Source organism: Myxocyprinus asiaticus, chromosome 23 (genome assembly GCF_019703515.2).
Source record: "Myxocyprinus asiaticus isolate MX2 ecotype Aquarium Trade chromosome 23, UBuf_Myxa_2, whole genome shotgun sequence".
Lineage (NCBI taxonomy): Eukaryota > Metazoa > Chordata > Actinopteri > Cypriniformes > Catostomidae > Myxocyprinus > Myxocyprinus asiaticus.
Genome location: NC_059366.1, coordinates 42,982,647 through 43,002,771, shown reverse-complemented (window position 1 = coordinate 43,002,771; position 20,125 = coordinate 42,982,647). Strand labels below are relative to the sequence as shown.

Sequence of the window (20,125 nt, the reverse complement as noted above, 5' to 3'; positions counted from 1 at the left end):
CATGCTACTCTCCGAAATCCACACACAACTTACCACGCACCACATTGAGAGCGAGAACCACTAATCGCAACCACGAGGAGGTTACCCCATGTGACTCTATCCTCCCTAGCAACCGGGCCAATTTGGTTGCTTGGGAGACCTGGCTGGAGTCACTCAGCACGCCCTGGATTCGAACTCGTGACTCCAGGGGTGGTAGTCAGCGTCTTTACTCGCTGAGCTACCCAGGCCCCCAGCATGCACAGATTTAAAGACGTCTCAAATGTGAAAACATCCATAGGGACTTCCAAACGTTTGGAAATCTCATTCCCGCACCACCAAAGTGATTTCATAACTACTTTGCAGAGTTTGCTTGTCTAGCGAGAGGACATTTTCCTGCACGCACCGCGAGTGAGAGAGGGAAGAAGCACGCGCAGCCTGAGGTGAAATTAAACTCTGTATCTGCTCCAGATATCCTCTTTTTTTTTTTTTTTAATAATTGTATTTTGTATTATTAATTCTATTTAAAATATGTAACATTAATATGACAGTAATTTAAGTGCAGCCTCAGTAAAAAATATAAAGCCAAATGTAAATGTGTAAAAATGATGAACAGTTTAATGGAGGGAAATATTAACCGACTAGTAATTCCAGTGTCGACTAGTCTCGCACATCCCTACTTTAGTTATGTCTGCTGTAACCAGAAACATTTATCATAATCTATAACTCTGCAATAAATTGAATGGCATCTACGCTAATATTATTCTAATTGTTTCCCTGTTTCAACCTCGGGATTCATATCCTGTCAGATCCAGCTCCGTTCCTGCTTGGTGTCGGACTCCATTGCTTTGTGTCGCTGAGTGATGATGACAAACTACAGCTGGTGCTAACCAGACATCACTTTGGTCTTTTACGATGGACTTCAGAGGATGAACTGATGCCAACTCCAACTGTAAGACATTGGATACTTCATATGCCACTGCCTGAACCTTGGACTTACGATAGACCTCACCGAAATGACCTGCCGGTTGAAGTGCGATGCACGTCACTGATCTCTGCCTGCATCACCTTGGCCTAATGATGAACTACACTCTTGAAATGGGATACATAGTCTATCAATTAATTACCAACAAAAGCCTTCATCAGCCAACTAACAAAGGACAATTGCATCTATGTGAACTTCTGCAGTTAATCCAGGATGGACTTCAAAGACATTAGTCATTAATCTTACAGTTTATACAAAATCTTTGTTTAAACACTGACCCTTAACACTTACTTAGTTTACTAATTTTAAACCATGACTTGTACTGCACATAAATAACTAATATTGGCATTATATTCATGATGTTAGCCAGAGGGGAACTGGCCCCCACAGTGAGCCTGGTTTCTCCCAAGGTTATTTTTCTCCATTAACCAACATCTTATGGAGTTTTGTGTTCCTTGCCACAGTCGCCTTCGGCTTGCTCACTGGGGTTCTAAATACAATTATCATTCAATGATTTCTTTTTATACACAATTTACAATCATATTTAATCAAATTACACAATGATGACTAAGACTTTATAGATATTACAGTTTCATTGTTTGTTAAAGCATGATTTTCTGTAAAGCTGCTTTGAAACGATGTGTTGTGAAAAGCACTATACAAATAAAAATGACGACATGTGGGTGAGTAAATAATGACAGAATTTTCATTTTTGGGTGAACTACTATCTTTAAAGGGCACTAAGTCAATGCGTCCACAAGAAAACAACTTGGAGCTTAATAACAATCACGCTATTATATGTACTGTATAAAGAACTGGTCATTTGACATTCAAAAACAGTAAAAAAAAAAATAAAAAAAATAACAGAGATTGGTCAGATACCGTGTCCAGTGGGCCTCAAAAAAGGCAGAGTAGTAGACGATAGTAGGGAGAAGAGCTGAGAAGCACCACAACAGCAGGGTTGGGAAGAACTGGGTGACGATGGGGTTCTGGAGGAACAGACACAGAGGAAAGGACAGAGGGGTGATGAGTGACAGGATCGTGACAAAATAGCCACAATGCATTTAAATGTGATGTTCCTTAATACTGTTCAATTAAAGCCAGTTTATATGGCTTTTCTGCTATTCAGAAAAGTATGCTACCTCTGAGCACTTACGTTAAGGTACTCCACGGGTTTGGTGACGTTGAACTTGTCCATGGTGGAGATGATAATGGCGGGGGTCGTGAGGAAGAAGAGCAGGAGGAAGAGCAGGCAGTTGATGACAAAGCAGCGGAGCCACCAGTTGAGGCCACCAATGGACAAATGCTCCCTGTGAAGAACAAGAGGACAACTGAAGGACTGTTCTGTAGTTAATGCAACTTAAAGGAATGTTCCGTGTTCAATACTGTCAGGGTTCGGGGGAGTAATAGGATTCAATTGCAGTCAGGAACAGGTCAAAATAAGGTTTACTCCAAAAATACAAAAAGTCCAAACAGGTCAATAATCAGAAAATATAAAAAAATCGAAATATTGGCCGCTGGAAACGCAGGCAGGGCAGGGAAAAAAAAATCAAAACAGGAAAAGGTAATGGCAGGTACAAGAACAAACACTAGAAACCGAAGGGAAAATCCACATGAGTATTGACGAAAAAAAAAAACTGACAAACACAATAGGGAACAGAAAAAAATATAGAGGAAGGAAAATCAGAATGGCAAACAAGGAGAAAAGGTGAAACAGATTCATCAATAATGAGACAAAACAAGGGGGCGGGGTCCAGAAACGAGACAGAGAACATGGTGACAAGAAATAAACAAAAGCCATGTGCTAGACAGGAAAACCAAAACAGAAAATTAGGTGACAGGGTCCAGACACTTTATAAAAACTTGACCAGAGTGTCAGGAACCTGAAAAATACAAGTTAAGCTGAATTGACAGCATTTGTGGCATAATGTTTTTCTAAGACAGATAATAATTTTGAATCATCCCTTGTTTATTTAAAATAAAGCAAAAATCGCGGTTACAGTGAGGCACTTACAAATGGTAGTGAATGGGGCCAATCAGTAAATGTTAAAACACACACTTTTCTAAAGTACAGCCATAAAATGTAAACATTATATGTGTTAACATGATTTTAGTGTGATTAAATTGCTTATCAACTCCTCTATCAACTTCCATCACAAAATGCTGATCTGAAATGTAGGTGGCGCTATAATGCATTTTAGCCTTTGCAGATGTGCTCGTCCATAGACACTCATTACCTATTTTTTAGGTAACTGCCAAAGATATAAAGTTTTAGCTATTTGGGGCTTACAGCAGCAGTTATCGCCGCATAAAAGAGACGTTTGTATTTGATGTTTCACAAATTTCATTTTTTACTTTTTGATTCTTTTGAAAAATATTTTAACCTGTGGTATTAGGGCAACAAAATAATTTGACTATTTAAGTGCTATTTTGAAGACTTTTATATTCATATTAATACTTCTACCACGACCACTAGGTGGTGCTTATTTGCGACACAGACGTTTTAAGGCCTTATTTTGTCATTTAAATCTTTGAAAAGTTCAGATTATGCTTGACATATATACGTCTTATATATATATATTGCGATATAGCGCCCCCTTTGTGACCCGCCCCAGAGTCCGCAGAGTTGAAGAGGCTAACCATTTCTGTGTCAAGTTATACCCAATATAATAACTTTGTTGTCATGATGACAATGCAGGTAAACCATGTAATCTGGTAAACACAGTAATGCTGACAAATCCCTGATTTTAATTGCACAAAAATTATGTTAACATGTATATTGTTTACGTCTTGTGACTATACTTTTGAAACAGCGTGTCTTTTAATGTTTATGGACTGGCGCCATTCACGTCCATTGTAAGAGTCTACTGTAACATGATTTTAGCCTTTTTTTTTTTTTTTTTAAACGAAACAAAAAATAAGAGACGAGTCAAAATAATTTTGGGTGGTAAACAACATTATGCCACAAATGCTGTCAATTGACCCTTAACTTGTATTGAATCCAAAACAGTTCTTTAAGCTCTATGGACAGCATTTATGACATGCTGTCAATTACCACAGAAAAATATTGTAAAAGATTTATTAAATAAATAAATAACCGTTTTCCCTCAGTTATCCCGCAGTTTGTAAAAACAAACAAAAATGATGTTTGCTGTAATGAACTGACAAAGTAATTTTGTGTGGCAAGACATTCTGGAGGGTTTGAAAGCCGAAATGTGAAGCTCATATTTTTGTTAAAGCGATCACATAAATTTTTCTGTACAAAAGTGTTATTTAAGCTGTAAACTTGTCCTAATAGTTTTTTAGAGGTTGTACTACTTTTCTAAACAGACTTTATATATGCATTACAGACATAATTCCTTTGAGTGGAGTTTGCTCCATGTAATCAGTCTCTCTTGCATGTAAACTTCCAAAGTTACTGGACTTCCTGGCTTTACACAGTCATGACATGAGTAGAAAGATTGGATATAACCTTCAACAAACGAAAAGGTCAGTATGCGATTTTATCACTGGTTCATAAGTATTGTGACCCTACTTTCGAAACTGTGCATTTTAAGGTTTCATCCATGCGATTGTCTTGCCTCATAGATTTCTATTGTACTGTAATTGTGCCTTATTATAGCGATTTTCCTTTGTTTTAATTAAATCATTGTCTGTGAAAAATCAACATTATGCCATAGACTTTCAGTCAATGAAACGTGTGAAAAGAATTAATGAGATTTTAGAAACAAGTTCTGTTACCAGTAGACGTTCTGTGGGTCTGGAGCGTACGTGACTGTCCAGTTATAAGTGTTGAGGATGCAGCTGTATGGAGAGGACTTGGGCTCTCTTCGACAGTGACAGCCATGACACTGACACGCGTTAAAGTCCTTCAAAATGCTGGGAAGGGAAACCAACACTGATATTACTGAAAAGTATTGCAGCAGTACCAATGGTACAGTGACATATCAGATGGTAATTATATGGTGCTTTGATACACACTGATCAGCCACAACATTAAATCCACCTGCCTAATATCGTGTAGGTCCCCCTCGGCATGGACTCCACAAGGTATCTGGCACCAAGACGTTAGCAGCAGATCCTTTAAGTCCTGTAAGTTGCGAGGTGGGGCCTCTATGGATCGGACTTGTTGGGCCAGCACATCCCATAGATACTCAAATGGATTGAGATCTGGGGAATTTGGAGGCCAAGTCAACACCTTGAACTCTTTGTCATGTTCCTCAAACCATTCCTGAACTCTTTTTGCAGTGTGGCAGGGCACATTATCCTTCTGAAAGAGGCCACTGCCATCAGGGAATACCGTTGCCATGAAGGGGTGTACGTGGTCTGTAACAATCTTTAGGTAGGTGGTATGTGTCAAAGTAACATCCACATGAATGCCAGGACCCAAGGTTTCCCAGCCTGCCTTCTTCCCATAGTGCATCCTGCTGCCATCTCTTCCCCAGGTAAACGACGCACACGCACTCGGCCATCCACATGATCTAAAAGAAAATGTGGCCACCATGCCACCTTCTTCCAAAGCTCCATGGTCCAGTTCTGATGCTCACGTGTCCATTGTAGGCACTTTCGGTGGTGGACAGGGGTCAGCATGGGCACTCTGACCAGTCTGCGGCTACGCAGCTCAATACGCAGCAAGCTGTGATGCACTGTGTGTTCTGACACCTTTCTATCATGGCCAGCATTAAGTTTTCAGCAATATGTGCTACAGCAGCTCTTCTATGGGATTGGACCAGATGGGCTAACCTTCGCACCTACATGCATCAGTGAGCCATGACCCTGTAGCCGGTTCACCGGTTGTCCTTCCTTGGACCCCTTTTGGTAGGTACTAACCACTGCATATCAGAAACACCCAACAAGACCTGCCGATTTGGAGATGCTCTGACCCAGTGGTCTAGCCATCACAATTTGGCCCTTGTCAGAGTTGTTCAGATCCTTACGCTTGCCCATTTTTCCTGCTTCCAACACATGAAATTCAAGAACTGACTGTTCACTTGCTGCCTAATATATCCCACCCCTTGACAGGTGCCATTGAAATGAGATAATAAGTGTTATTCACTTCACCTGTCAGTGGTTTTAATGTTGTGGCTGATCAGTGTACAGCATGGTACTGAAATGCATATACCATGGTATTTACATTGTGTGCTCCAAGGTAATTCCAAGAAGGTAGTACCATGGTACTTTTGGGTTAAGTGAAAGCAGTTTGAAGCATACCATGGTAATATTGTATTTCAAGACAACAACGAAAACACACCTTATTACCATGGTATCATATTCAAAAATCATGATTCTAACAGTAATTTTGGGGACTTTTTTTGTTAGTGTTACAACCAGGGTTCCCACACTTTTGACCAATGAACATCCAAGTCCTTTCCAGTTGTTGGTGACTACTAGATAAAGGATTTTTAAAAACCATTCAAATTAAATGTGTTCACCCAAAATTGAAAATTCTCTCATCATTTTCTCACCCTCATGCCTTCCCAGATGTGTAAGACTTTCTTCTGCAGAACACAAATCAAGATTTTTAGAAGAATATCTCAGCTCTGTAGGTCCATACAAAGCAAGTGAATGGTGACCAGAACTCGGAAGGTCCAAAAAGCTCATAAAGGCAGCATAAAAGTAATCCAAATGACTCCAGTGGTTAAATCCTATTTTCAAAAGCGATATAATAGATGATGGTGAGAAACAGATAAATATTTAAGTCATTTTTACACTATTAATCTCCACCTTTGACAAGTCTCAACCAGTAGGTGGCTGAATGGGAAAGTGAAAGTGTAGATTTTCAGTAAAAAAGGACTTAAATATTGATCTGTTTTTCACCCACACCTACCATATCGCTTCAGAAGACATGGATTAAACCACTGGAGTTTTATTGATTACTTTTATACTGCTTTTATGTCCCTTTTGGACCTTTAAAGTTCTGGTCACCATTCACTTGCATTATATGGACCTACAGACCTGAATTGTTGTTTTATCTTTCTTTGTGTTCTTCAGAAGAAGGAAAGTCATACACATCTGGGGTGGCATGAGGGTGAGTAAATGAGAAAATCTTTATTTTTGGGTGAACTATCCCTTTAAGAGCAATAAATGAATCTTTTTAATTTACAAATCTTTTTAATTGATTCATTATTAAGAACTGACTAAAAAAAAAAAAAAATTAATTCACAAATCAGACATCACTATGGCTCGTTTTACTCTGCACAAGAGCACATCATATGAAGGACTAAACCTGCAAAAATTAATAAATAAACAAATACATAAATAAAAAAATCCACATATTCATGCATAAAAACATATATAAATATTAACATTTACGAGGAGATATACAAATAAATAAATGCACCCATCAATGCAAAAATTATACAATATAACACAAACACATGGTTGGAGAAATACAAAAATATTAAAGGAAATACTTTTATCCAAAGTGACTTACAGTGTACTTATTACAGGGACAATCCCCCTGGAGCAACCTGGAGTTAAGTGCCTTGCTCAAGGACACAATGGTGATGGCTGTGGGGATTGAACCAGCAACCTTCCAGTTATGTGCTTTAGCCCACTACGCCACCACCACTCCTATATAATATGCACAATATGCTAATGCGAGAATACCAATTATTGTAAATCAGATCATTGTAAAAGTGGTGCTCTTGACTATGTTTGTGTGCACCTGTGCATTAAGATCCTAAAATGTAAAGAGAGAAGATACAGAGTCACACTAGCAATAGCCAGAGACCTGCAAACTCGGAGGCTCACCGACACGGTTGAAAATAGAACTAAGTTATCTGCTGATTATATACTCTTCGGTGTGGATGCATGCATAGACAATTTAGGGCAGTTAGCAGCCACATTTGACAAGGATCACTCGATAGTTTGACTGTGATGCCTAAACAGTTGTTGACATCCTCTCAATAGCATGTTGTGCAAAGGAAAAAATTTATATGGAACTACATACAGAAATAAATGAATGTTTAAAGAAATACAGATATAAAAATTTACTTTCAATTTTTGCATTTCCCAACCATTTAATTGTTTTATATTGTATTATTTTTTGCATTAATGGGTGCATTTATTTATATATAATGTATTTAATTATTTGTATATTTATTTAGGGAAGAATATGTGTATTTATTTTTTCATTTATGTATTTTTTTTGCAAGGTTCATCCACCATAACAGCAGAGCAAAACCAGAAAACTGTATAATAATAACCATAGAAATTTCTTGGACATTTAAGATTGTCTTTATTTCCAGGACTTGAAAACACAATTTTAAAATTACTGGGTATTTCCAGGTTTTCCGCACGCACTCACACGCACTCACGTGTCTTTTAGACTTACAGTGCTGTCATTGCTTCATTCTGGAACGTCACAAACGCCATCCCAAGAGGTTTTGTGTTGACTTTCTCTCTTTCTTTTCTGTATTCTTCCTTCAGGTTGGCCTCAAGTTTAGTGTAGTAATTCACCGCCTCTTCCTGCAGAGATGGATAAAAATATTAGAATCAGTCACAGTCATGCATTTTGCTTTAAAGACCCCATGAAATCAAAATAGAGGTTTTGCAGCTTTTAGTCCATCCATGTCTGTTTGCTTTGTTTGAGGTCTTTGTGTGCTAGTGTACAAAATGTCAACTTGACAAAATTACAGCAGATACCTATATACAGGTGCATCTCAATAAATTAGAATGTCGTGGAAAAGTTCATTTATTTCAGTAATTCAACTCAAATTGTGAAACTCGTGTATTAAATAAATTCAATGCACACAGACTGAAGTAGTTTAAGTCTTTGGTTCTTTTAATTGTGATGATTTTGGCTCACATTTAACAAAAACCCACCAATTCACTATCTCAAAAAATTAGAATACATCATAAGACCAATAAAAAAAACATTTTTAGTGAATTGTTGGCCTTCTGGAAAGTATGTTCATTTACTGTATATGTACTCAATACTTGGTAGGGGCTCCTTTTGCTTTAATTACTGCCTCAATTCGGCGTGGCATGGAGGTGATCAGTTTGTGGCACTGCTGAGGTGGTATGGAAGCCCAGGTTTCTTTGACAGTGGCCTTCAGCTCATCTGCATTTTTTGGTCTCTTGTTTCTCATTTTCCTCTTGACAATACCCCATAGATTCTCTATGGGGTTCAGGTCTGGTGAGTTTGCTGGCCAGTCAAGCACACCAACACCATGGTCATTTAACCAACTTTTGGTGCTTTTGGCAGTGTGGGCAGGTGCCAAATCCTGCTGGAAAATGAAATCAGCATCTTTAAAAAGCTGGTCAGCAGAAGGAAGCATGAAGTGCTCCAAAATGTCTTGGTAAACGGGTGCAGTGACTTTGGTTTTCAAAAAACACAATGGACCAAAACCAGCAGATGACATTGCATCCCAAATCATCACAGACTGTGGAAACTTAACACTGGACTTCAAGCAACTTGGGCTATGAGCTTCTCCACCCTTCTTCCAGACTCTAGGACCTTGGTTTCCAAATGAAATACAAAACTTGCTCTCATCTGAAAAGAGGACTTTGGACCACTGGGCAACAGTCCAGTTCTTCTTCTCCTTAGCCCAGGTAAGACGCCTCTGACGTTGTCTGTGGTTCAGGAGTGGCTTAACAAGAGGAATACGACAACTGTAGCCAAATTCCTTTACACGTCTGTATGTGGTGGCTCTTGATGCCTTGACCCCAGCCTCAGTCCATTCCTTGTGAAGTTCACCCAAATTCTTGAATCGATTTTGCTTGACAATCATAAGGCTGCGGTTCTCTCGGTTGGTTGTGCATCTTTTTCTTCCACACTTTTTCCTTCCACTCAACTTTCTGTTAACATGCTTGGATACAGCACTCTGTGAACAGCCAGCTTCTTTGGCAATGAATGTTTGTGGCTTACCCTCCTTGTGAAGGGTGTCAATTATTGTCTTCTGGACAACTGTCAGATCAGCAGTCTTCCCCATGATTGTGTAGCCTAGTGAACCAAACTGAGAGACCATTTTGAAGGCTCAGGAAACCTTTGCAGGTGTTTTGAGTTGATTAGCTGATTGGCATGTCACCATATTCTAATTTTTTGAGATAGTGAATTGGTGGGTTTTTGTTAAATGTGAGCCAAAATCATCACAATTAAAAGAACCAAAGACTTAAACAACTTCAGTCTGTGTGCATTGAATTTATTTAATACACGAGTTTCACAATTTGAGTTGAATTACTGAAATAAATGAACTTTTCCACTACATTCTAATTTATTGAGATGCACCTGTATATGCATTTAAAATATACAGCCTTTTGATTCTGGGACAATGTGCATACAAATTGATGCACACATTTTTGACCAACAAAATGCAGTGACTTAAATGAAAAGCTACTGTTTAAAAATATGATGAGCCTTTCACAATGTGTCCCGGCCAATTACAACTGGAAATATGTGAATGCAGGAATGCCAGGAAAGAAAACAGAGTTCGTCAAACCATTTTATAAGGGCTTTAATTAGACACTTTCAAGTCAAGCCTATTTTATCCATCATAATATTAGAGTATGCCTATGCAAAAGCTACAGAAATGTCAGAAATTGTGTTGTATGGAAAAGAGCAGCATGAACATTCTGCCTAAAATCTCCATTTGTGTTCCACAGAAGAAAGTCACATGGTTTGGAATGAAGGTGAGAAAATAAGACATTTTTGGGTAAACTATCCCTTTAATGCTTTGGACACATGCACATTAGCAGCTTGTTTTTCTGATTTCAGTATTACAGTCACTCTCCAGCAGGGGGAGTGTGTGTTATAGAAGAACTACTCTTGGGACAAATGAGAAGTGAGTTTATTTAATGAGGTGGCTTGGGAGCTGCTGCTACTGTTGAACATGTCTTACAGCATCCCTGAACAATACAGCAAGAAAATTAACAGAGCATATCTGCAGGCAGCACGCCAGATATGCGATGTGACAAACTGACAGTGTCTGCAGGGAGTGTCGGATGAGGAAAGGTTTTGCATTTACTGTATGATGATTTACATTTGAATATACATTTTAAATGCATGGCAACACACTAATGAGTTTTTGTGTATGCATCAGGGTTGTGTGCCATTCAGTACTGAATTGAGAATGCCTTTTACATTACAATTCAATTCCTGAATTTGAACAGAGGTAACAAGCAGGACTATAATAAAGAATTATAAAAATCGCATTTGAACTAAGGAAAATGGAATAAAACTTAAAGAAATCACTGTAAGTGTACTTAAAGGAATAGTTCACCCAAAAACGAAAATTCTCTCATCATTTACTCACCCTCATGCCATCCCAGATGTGTATGACTTTCTTTATTCTGCAGAACACAAACAACGATTTTAGAAGAATATCTCAGCTTTGTAGCTCCGTACAATGCAAGAGAATGGTGGCCAGAACTTTGAAGCTAAAAAAAAAAAAGCACATAAAAGGCAGCATAAAAGTAATCCATAAGACTCCAGTGGTTAAATCCATGTCTTCAGAAGCGATATGATAGGTGTGAGTGAGAAACAGATCAAAATTTTTAATACAAATCTCCAGTTTCACTTTCACATTCTTTTTCTTTCGTTTTTGGCGATTTGCATACTTTGTGCATATCGCCACCTACAGGCCAGGTAGGAGTAAAAAAGGACTTCAATATTGATCCACACCTATCATATAAATTCTGAAGACATGAATTAAAGAGCGCTGTATTGATTACTTTTATGCTGCCTTTGTGGGGGGTTTTTTAGCTTCAAAGTTCTGGTCACAATTCACTTGCATTGTGAGGACCCACAGTGGTAAGACATTCTTCTGAAAATCTTCATTTTTGTTCTGCAAAAGAAAATACAAATCTGGGATGGCATAAGGATGAGAGAATGAGAATTTACATTTTTGGGTGAACTATCCAGTTAATAATGCATTTGACATTTCACACGATGTATTATTTATAATTTATATATATATATATATATATATATATATATATATATATATATATATATATATATATATATATATATATATATATATATATTTGAAGTCAGAAGTTTACATACACTTAGGTTGATGTCATTAAAACTCGTTTTTTAACCACTCCACAGATTTAATATTAGCAAACTATAGTTTTGTCAAGTCGTTGACACGAGTAAATTTTCCAACAATTGTTTACAGACAGATTTTCACTTTTAGTTGACTATATCACAATTCCAGTGGGTCAGAAGTTTACATACACTAAGTTAACTGTCTTTAAGCAGCTTGGAAAATTCCAGAAAATTATGTAAAGCCTTTAGACAATTAGCTTGTGATAGGAGGTGTACTGAATTGGAGGTATACCTGTGGATGTATTTTAAGGCCTACCTTCAAACTCAGTGCCTCTTTGCTTGACATCATAGGAAAATAAAAAGAAATCAGCCAAGACCTCAGAAAAAAAATTGTGGACCTCCACAAGTCTGGTTCATCTTTGGGAGCAATTTCCAAATGCCTGAAGGTACCACGTTCATCTGTACAAACAATAGTACGCAAGTATAAACACCATGGGACCACGCAGCCATTGTAACGCTCAGGAAGGAGACGCATTCTGTCTCCTAGAGATGAACGTAGTTTGGTGCGAAAAGTGAAAATCAATACCAGAACAACAGCAAAGGACCTTGTGAAGATGTTGGAGGAAACATGTAGACAAGTATCTATATCAACAGTAAAATGAGTCCTATATCGACATAACCTGAAAGGCTGCTCAGCAAGGAAGAAACCACTGCTCCAAAACCACCATAAAAAAGCCAGACTACAGTTTGCAAGTGCACGTGGCGACAAAGATCTTACTTTTTGGCGAAATTTCGTCTGGTCTAATGAAACAAAAATGTAACTTTTTGGCCATAATGACCATCCTTATGTTTGGAGGAAAAAGGGTGAGGCTTGCAAGCCGAAGAACACCATCCCAACCGTGAAGCATGGGGGTGGCAGCATCATGTTGTGGGGGTGCTTTGCTGCAGGAGGGACTGGTGCACTTCACAAAGTAGATGGCATCATGAGGAAGGAAAATTATGTGGATATATTGAAGCAACTTCTCAAGACATCAGCCATGAAGTTAAAGCTCAGTCGCAAATGGGTCTTCCAAATGGACAATGACCCTAAGCATACCTCTTAAGTTGTGGCAAAATGGCTTAAGGACAACAAAGTCAAGTTACTGGGGTGGCCATCACAAAGCCCTGACCTCAATCCGATCTGAAAAAGCATGTGCGAGCAAGGAGGCCTACAAACCTGACTCAGTTACACCAGTTTTGTCCGGAGGAATGGGCCAAAATTCCAGCAACTTATTGTGAGAAGCATGTGGAAGGCTACCCAAAACGTTTGACCCAAGTTAAACATTTTAAAGGCAAAGCTACCAAATACTAACAAAGTGTATGTAAACTTCTGACCCACTGTGAATGTGATGAAAGAAATAAAAGCTGAAATAAATCATTCTCTCTACTTTTATTCTGACATTTCACATTCTTGAAATACAGTAGTGATCCTAACTGACCCAAGACAGGGAATGTTTTCTACGATTAAATGTCAGGAATTGTGAAAATGTTTAAATGTATTTGGCTAAGGTGTAGCTAAACTTCTGACTTCAACTGTATTTATACACATACATGTTTTGATGGTTGTGTTAACTGTTTTCACCGTGATAACTTACGGTTAAAAAAAAAAAAAAAAAAAAAAAAAAAAAACAACTTAGCGTATAGATATAGTCTAAATAAAGTAAAGAAACAATGTAATTATTTGTTTTAAATAATTAGTTGAGTTTGTTTGAATTGCAATTCAGTAAATTCCTCTTAATTCCAAATGATCATCCCAATTCAGCCAATTCTTAAATTCTGAATTTTGCCCAACCCTGTTATGCATCTGTTTGTTTCTAACCTGCTCACAGCCCTTGATGATACAGCAGCACAGGTGTCCACAGGGTTTGGGGTTTATCATAGTGGGTACATGCTCTTTGGCCATCAGATCTGTGTAGAACTTTTTGCTGCGTTCTGCCTTTTTCCTGTAAGAAAAAGTCCAGCAGAACACTTCATTGAACTTCACGTCGAAAGTCCACTTCATGAAACTATAAGTGTACAGTCCTTCGAAGACAACATGAAACAGCATTCGAAACCCATTTTAGTTCTGTAAACGGACATTTCTCTAAGTGAAACAGGAAAATAAACAAGAAACCAAAAATGTAGGACATTTTATCAACACTTTGATAAAAGATTACTCTCACGAGTTAGGCAGACACTTTTATTCAAAGTGACATTTTTAGCAGTTTGTGTGTTCCCTGGGAAAAATGGAATCAATAAAAGTAAAAGTAATCCATATGACTCCAGTGTTTTAATCCATATTTTTTAGAAGTGATATAATAGGTGTGGATGAGAACCAGATCAATATTTAAGTCCTTTTATGCTTGAAATACTTCTCCCTGCCCAGTAGGGGTTGGTATGCATATAGAATGTGAATCACCAATAACACAAGAAGAAGAATGTGAAAGTGATCTGTTCTCACCCACACCTCTCATATTGCATCTTAAAATATAGATTTAACCACTGAAGTCTTATGGATTATTTTTATGCTGACTTATTTCAAAATGTTGGCACCCATTCACTTGCATTGTATGGACCTACAGAGCTGAGAAATTCTTCTAAAAATCTTCATTTGAGTTCAGCAGATGATAGAAAGTCATACACATCTGGGATGGCATAAAGGTGAGTAAATAATGAGAGAATTTTCATTGTTGGGTGAACTATTCCTTTAATAATAATTTTATTAATATTGATAATTATTAATGATACTAATCAATTGTATTTCAGGTATATTGTAGTTATAATGTCCATTTTGCTTAAATAGGAAAGAAATGGTCTCTCAGCTAATGCTGTTAAATATACAGGGGACCTTCTAACTAGGTACGTTACGAAATATTAACTTTAGAAATTTTCTTTTATAATTAGTTTTTTTATAATTTCGGTCACACTTAAAAAAAAAAAAAATTCATGTATTTTCACATTTCCACAATTTTCACATGTATTCCATCAATAAATATGATGTCTTGGAATTGCAATCCAAGAGCTAAAACGGTACTGTCTCTTTAAGACTACCTGCAGCAGATCAGCCAGTGAGGGCATATTAACGAGAGAGAACGTGCAAGGTTTCCTTACTGCATGCGTGCTATGTGTGATTAGAACTCATGCTTCTTTTTTGTTGTTTTTGATAAAAAAAAATTTAAAAAACTAAAAAAAGTTTATTAAAAGGTTATAAAAGAGTTATTAAACAAGGCATTATTCACAGACAAATTGATTACGTGGTTCTCGTCTTTGGACACACATTACATGAGACGAGTCAAACCAAACTTTCACTCTCAACACGCAGTGTAAAGATCTTGGTGCCAAACTTCACATGGAGTAAAAGATCAATATTGGGATTGTTCAAATGAAGATCGTGATTAATTGGAAAAAATAGCCATAAATGTAATTTAATATACAGTCCTTTGTCTCAGCCCTGCTTGATTTGTCAAAACTTTACCTTTCCGACTCCAGGGACATCAGCCTGGCGACATCGTAACAAATTCGAGCATCCAGCACTACGCAGTTTTCATAAGCTTGCCTGTATTGAAAACAGAGATTGAGAAAAACAGTGAGAGATGTATACATAAATCACGTATAAGCATTGTTTGCTACAGGACATGTTAAAACATTTTTTCTCATTTAACCTGGCTTTAGAACACAAGGCTGAGAGTCTTGCAGGAGCCAGACTTCACTATTGGCATAATGTCTGGCGTACACTGTAGCTCACTTTGACAGGAAGTCAAGACAGGAATCTTTTTTTAAAGATTTCTCATCCGGCTTGTGATCGTAACAGTTACTTAAAGAATAGTATATTTAATAGTATACTGTAGCTTTATCTGTAATTGAATCCTGAGTTTAATCAGCAGGCGTTTAGTATAAAGTTTAGGTAAAAATCCATTGATATTTCTCACTTCGCGCTGATAGTTTTGCATGAACACATAACTTCCGGTCAGGCGGTCGCATACGATCTAGTCGCACGAGTTGAAATATTTCAACCAAGAAGTCTTACTGATTTTTTCCACATGATCTGTGGGCATGCCATCTCGAGTCTACAGGGCTGATGTGTCTTTTCCCAATTGGCTGCAGTAAGAGAGATTGCTTTTTGATCTGAGATGCCTATGGGACCTTCCCCATCTTCATCAAAGTACACCATGCCCTCTCTCTCTCAATCTGTCTGATGGTCACTCGGGCACCACAGTTGGTCTCATACTGGAATTCTTTGCCAGAGAATAAGTCTAAAGACGTTCACTGTCCCCATACATTTTTCAGCATTAAATGAAATTAGATAAACATGACTGCGCCACGTGACCACCTCAGACCAATTAAAACAGTTAAGGTTGCCACTGTCTTCCTTGGACATGGACTTATACTAAGCTTGGGCAAGTCCTCATGTTTCAATTTAAACTTTGAGGCTTGATGGCATTTAAAGGTAGCGTGTGTAATTTTTTATTTATTTTTGTTAAAATATGCAGTTTAATGTACAGAGACAACTATAACTATTCCAACCAATGGAAGTTGGGGGTAGGGTGAAATGGGAGCTAGCAGTATTTGCAAAACCTGTTTGGATACATACGTTATATTTGCAATTCTGTTGGGTGATGCAGGTAGCACAGACATTATATGCTTCAGCTTTAAGGATGATGAGAAGGGAGATTTTAAGTAGAGTTTTGGTCTGTGACACAAAATAGAGTTTCACCAAAAACAACTTACACAAAATGCTGCTTTATTTGACTGTCTTCTGCATATTTTGCAATCCCATTTATGAATAAAGTGCGTTTCACCTGTGAATAGATTAAAAGAGAAGATATGAGTGCGCGTTTCATTTACATTTAAGGAAAATTCCAAGTTCAATAGAAGTTAAGCTAAATTGACAGAATTTGCTGCATAATGTTGATGATTTTTTTCAACTTATCCTTCCTTTTCTTTTTTTCTCCGCAATTTGGAATTCCCAATTCCCAATGCGCTCTAGGTCCTCGTGGTGGCGTAGTGACTCGCCTCAATCTGGGTGGTGGAGGACGAATCTCAGTTGCCTCCGTGTCTGAGACCGTCAATCCACACATCTTTTCACATGGCTTGTTGAGCGTGTTAACGCTATTCTCCGCGGCATCCACGCACAACTCACCACGCACCCCGCCGAGAGCAAGAACCACACATTATAACGACCACGAGGAGGTTACCCCATGTGACTCTACCCTCCCTAGCAACCGGGCCAATTTGGTTGCTTAGGAGACCTGGCTGGAGTCACTCAGCACACCCTGGATTCGAACTGGCGACTCCAGGGGTGGTAGTCAGCGTCAATACTCACTGAGCTACCCAGGCCCCCTATCCTTCCTTTTCTTAAAAAAATAAATAAAATAATATGAATGGGGCCAATTTTTGGATGGTTTAAACAGAAATGTGAAGCTTATAATTTTATCAAAATACTTACATTCATTTTTCTGTTAAAACTTTGTGTATTATTAGAGCTTCTATTGAACCTGGAATATTCCTTTGTTATTAAGTGATTTTTAAAAATAAAATCTGAAGAAAAAGAAACAGTTCACTGTCATCACTTACACTCATGTCATTTCAAACCCATGACATACTTTCATCCATAAAACAAGACGTTTTGATGCATGTTCACGCTGTTCTTTTCCATACAATGAAAGCATACATAACCAGGGTCTTATGAGTACCAGAAAGTAGTTTTCTAAAGCCAGGGCAAGATCATCAGTTAAGAACAATTTAAAGTTTGGTCCATTCCTCACACAAAGCTGTCATATGAATTCAGAAGACTAAGAATGAAGCGCACAAATCAAATGGTCCTCAAATTTTTGGTTCTGCTTTTTAGAGCTTGATAGCTTGTGTTCTTTGTAACATTCGTCAAAATTTCTCCATTTGTGTCCCATGGAAGAAAGTAAGTCATTCAGGTTAGGAACAACATGAGGGTTAATGACAGATTTTACATTTTTTGGGTGAACTGTTCTTTTAAATTGTTTTGAGGAAGTTTAACTGCAAGTTGTCTCCGCTCACCAAGTCGTCTTCTTTGTAGTGCATCTTTGAAGTGTGTCTCCTCATGCTGTACACGGTCAGTAACAGATATAAGAAGGCAAATGTAGTGTGCAGCCAAAGCAGGTTATTGCTGAAAGAAAGGAAACAACAAAACATCTAGATATGATGCATTCATCAATCAACAATCATTCAGGAGTTCATCTCAAGAGTCTTTGGCATGACGCAAGCTTACCCAGATTTCAAGTTGGCTATTGTAGTTCGCCCAAAACTGTAGGCATTATTTTCTGCAGGAAGAAAAAGTGGGTCATCATAGGTGAGTCTCACCTGTAGTCATGTGAATTGGCATTCAGAGGTGTAATTATAGATGACTCACACTCAAACTTTCATGACTCACCTAATAGGTCTCCTGAGAAGTTGACGGGCAGGACGATGCCCACGGAGAGCACGCCCACCACCACCAACAGACCAATGATGTGCCGCTGGAACGAGAGGTAGTGTACTGCGTCTTCACCACACTTCTCCCTGATCTCGTCATCTCTGAGATGGGAGAGATGCATCAGTACACCGTCAACATGTACTGCGTGGTCTAAAACACAGCGGGTTTTATCAACTGCGCTCAGTGTTTGCACCGTATCAGTTTATTTTTCAAAAAAGAGTGGCTGAATATCCTGCTTAATAAATAGCTACTTACTGAATAAATGGACATGAAATACTGATTTGCATTTAAATTATGTTATAAGAAAGAGACTGCAGAATCACTAGAAACTGCTGAATTCAACCTCTGCTCTGGTTTGTGTCAGAGACTATAATAGAGTATTTTGTTATAGATCGACAGCTCATCTTTAAGATGATTCAAGGTTAAAATACTTTTTCCTATCCCATCCTAATATGCGGACAGCATTCGTAACATTGTTTTGTTCGTTTGAGCTCCAACATTGATTTGAGAGCAGACATTATGAGGGCGTTCATCTTCCTTCATCTCAATAATATAATCAATCCAACATAACTTAAGTAACATTAGTATGCACTTCAGGTCCCATTAACAATGACTCAATCAGGCTTTCGAATGTCAAGTATAAAAACGGAAGACTCACTTTATCCTGAAGATGGCCGTTAGCCAGGAACAGAAGCCCTGCAACAGAGATAGAGATCATCACATTCACAGCACTCTAACTATCACCTGTCAATCACCTCCACATTGAGAGGATCACAGTCTCTAATGTAGTTTCAGGAGCCATTAGAGGCTGTGTGGGTGCATGTGACGCAAGTTAACTTAAGTGCAGATATTCTACAGCAGGACAGGCAGACACAAACAAATGGCTGTCAAAAGGCTTAGTGTGTGTCGTTGTGAAATCCACAGGTGTGCACGTTTTAAGTGAGATGGAGCTATGGCAGACGACAAGTGAGAGTGCCTGGGTGTGTGCATTTCTAACTGTGAACATGATAAAGGGAGAACAATAGAGAACAAATATGTGCGGGGAAAAAGACATACAGTATATTTGGAATGCCATACTTCTTGCACTACTTTTGCAGTATGCATTATGTGCACAGTATGCAGATTTTTCTGTATGCATGGAATACATGGATGGCCTCTTTCATTCGTCAAAATGTGCAGTTTACGAACAGTTTACCAGAGTACACATGGAATACTTTATTTCATAATGTTATGCAGCCGACTTGCCCTTACCGTCAGTGATGAATGAACCGAAGGTAATATTATCTCCATTTTTTAGCATCTAGTTTGACTCATTCCTTAATTGGACCACCAAGAAAATGAATAAAAAAAAATTTGGATTAATTTTTATTATTTCGGAGATTATAACTGGACTTTAATTGCAAATGTTTGACTCATTATTTAATCAGACTGCCATGAAAATGATTTAATTCAATTTTTATAATTTTTTGTATTAGTTTATGCTGTATTTCCAAAATTTTAACAGGACTTCAATTGCTTCTTTTTGAGTCATTATTTAATTGGACCACCAAGATAATTTTTTAAAAATTGGATTAAAACATTTTTATTTCCAAGAATATAACTGGACTCCAATCGCTCCTATTTTACTCATTATTATTAAATTGGACCGCTGAGAGAATATCAAAATTGGATTAAAAAAATTAATACATTTTTTAATTCAGAGATT

General features: G+C 37.9%; 1 protein-coding gene across 4 annotated transcripts in view; it reads right to left on the bottom strand.

Moving 5' to 3' along the window:
* The window catches only part of LOC127413526 (CSC1-like protein 2), a 51,326-nt gene that overhangs the window by 8,051 nt on the left and 23,150 nt on the right, over positions 1-20,125 (bottom strand). For all 4 annotated transcript variants that reach the window (XM_051650739.1, XM_051650741.1, XM_051650742.1 and 1 more), the window contains 11 exons: positions 19,079-19,116; positions 18,379-18,521; positions 18,217-18,268; positions 18,006-18,114; positions 16,704-16,774; positions 15,451-15,531; positions 13,816-13,939; positions 8,298-8,431; positions 4,703-4,840; positions 2,118-2,271; positions 1,844-1,950 (listed from right to left, as the gene is read on the bottom strand). In XM_051650739.1, coding sequence (XP_051506699.1) covers positions 1,844-1,950; positions 2,118-2,271; positions 4,703-4,840; positions 8,298-8,431; positions 13,816-13,939; positions 15,451-15,531; positions 16,704-16,774; positions 18,006-18,114; positions 18,217-18,268; positions 18,379-18,521; positions 19,079-19,116 — 1,151 coding nt within the window. The remainder of the gene's footprint in view (positions 1-1,843; positions 1,951-2,117; positions 2,272-4,702; positions 4,841-8,297; positions 8,432-13,815; positions 13,940-15,450; positions 15,532-16,703; positions 16,775-18,005; positions 18,115-18,216; positions 18,269-18,378; positions 18,522-19,078; positions 19,117-20,125) is intronic.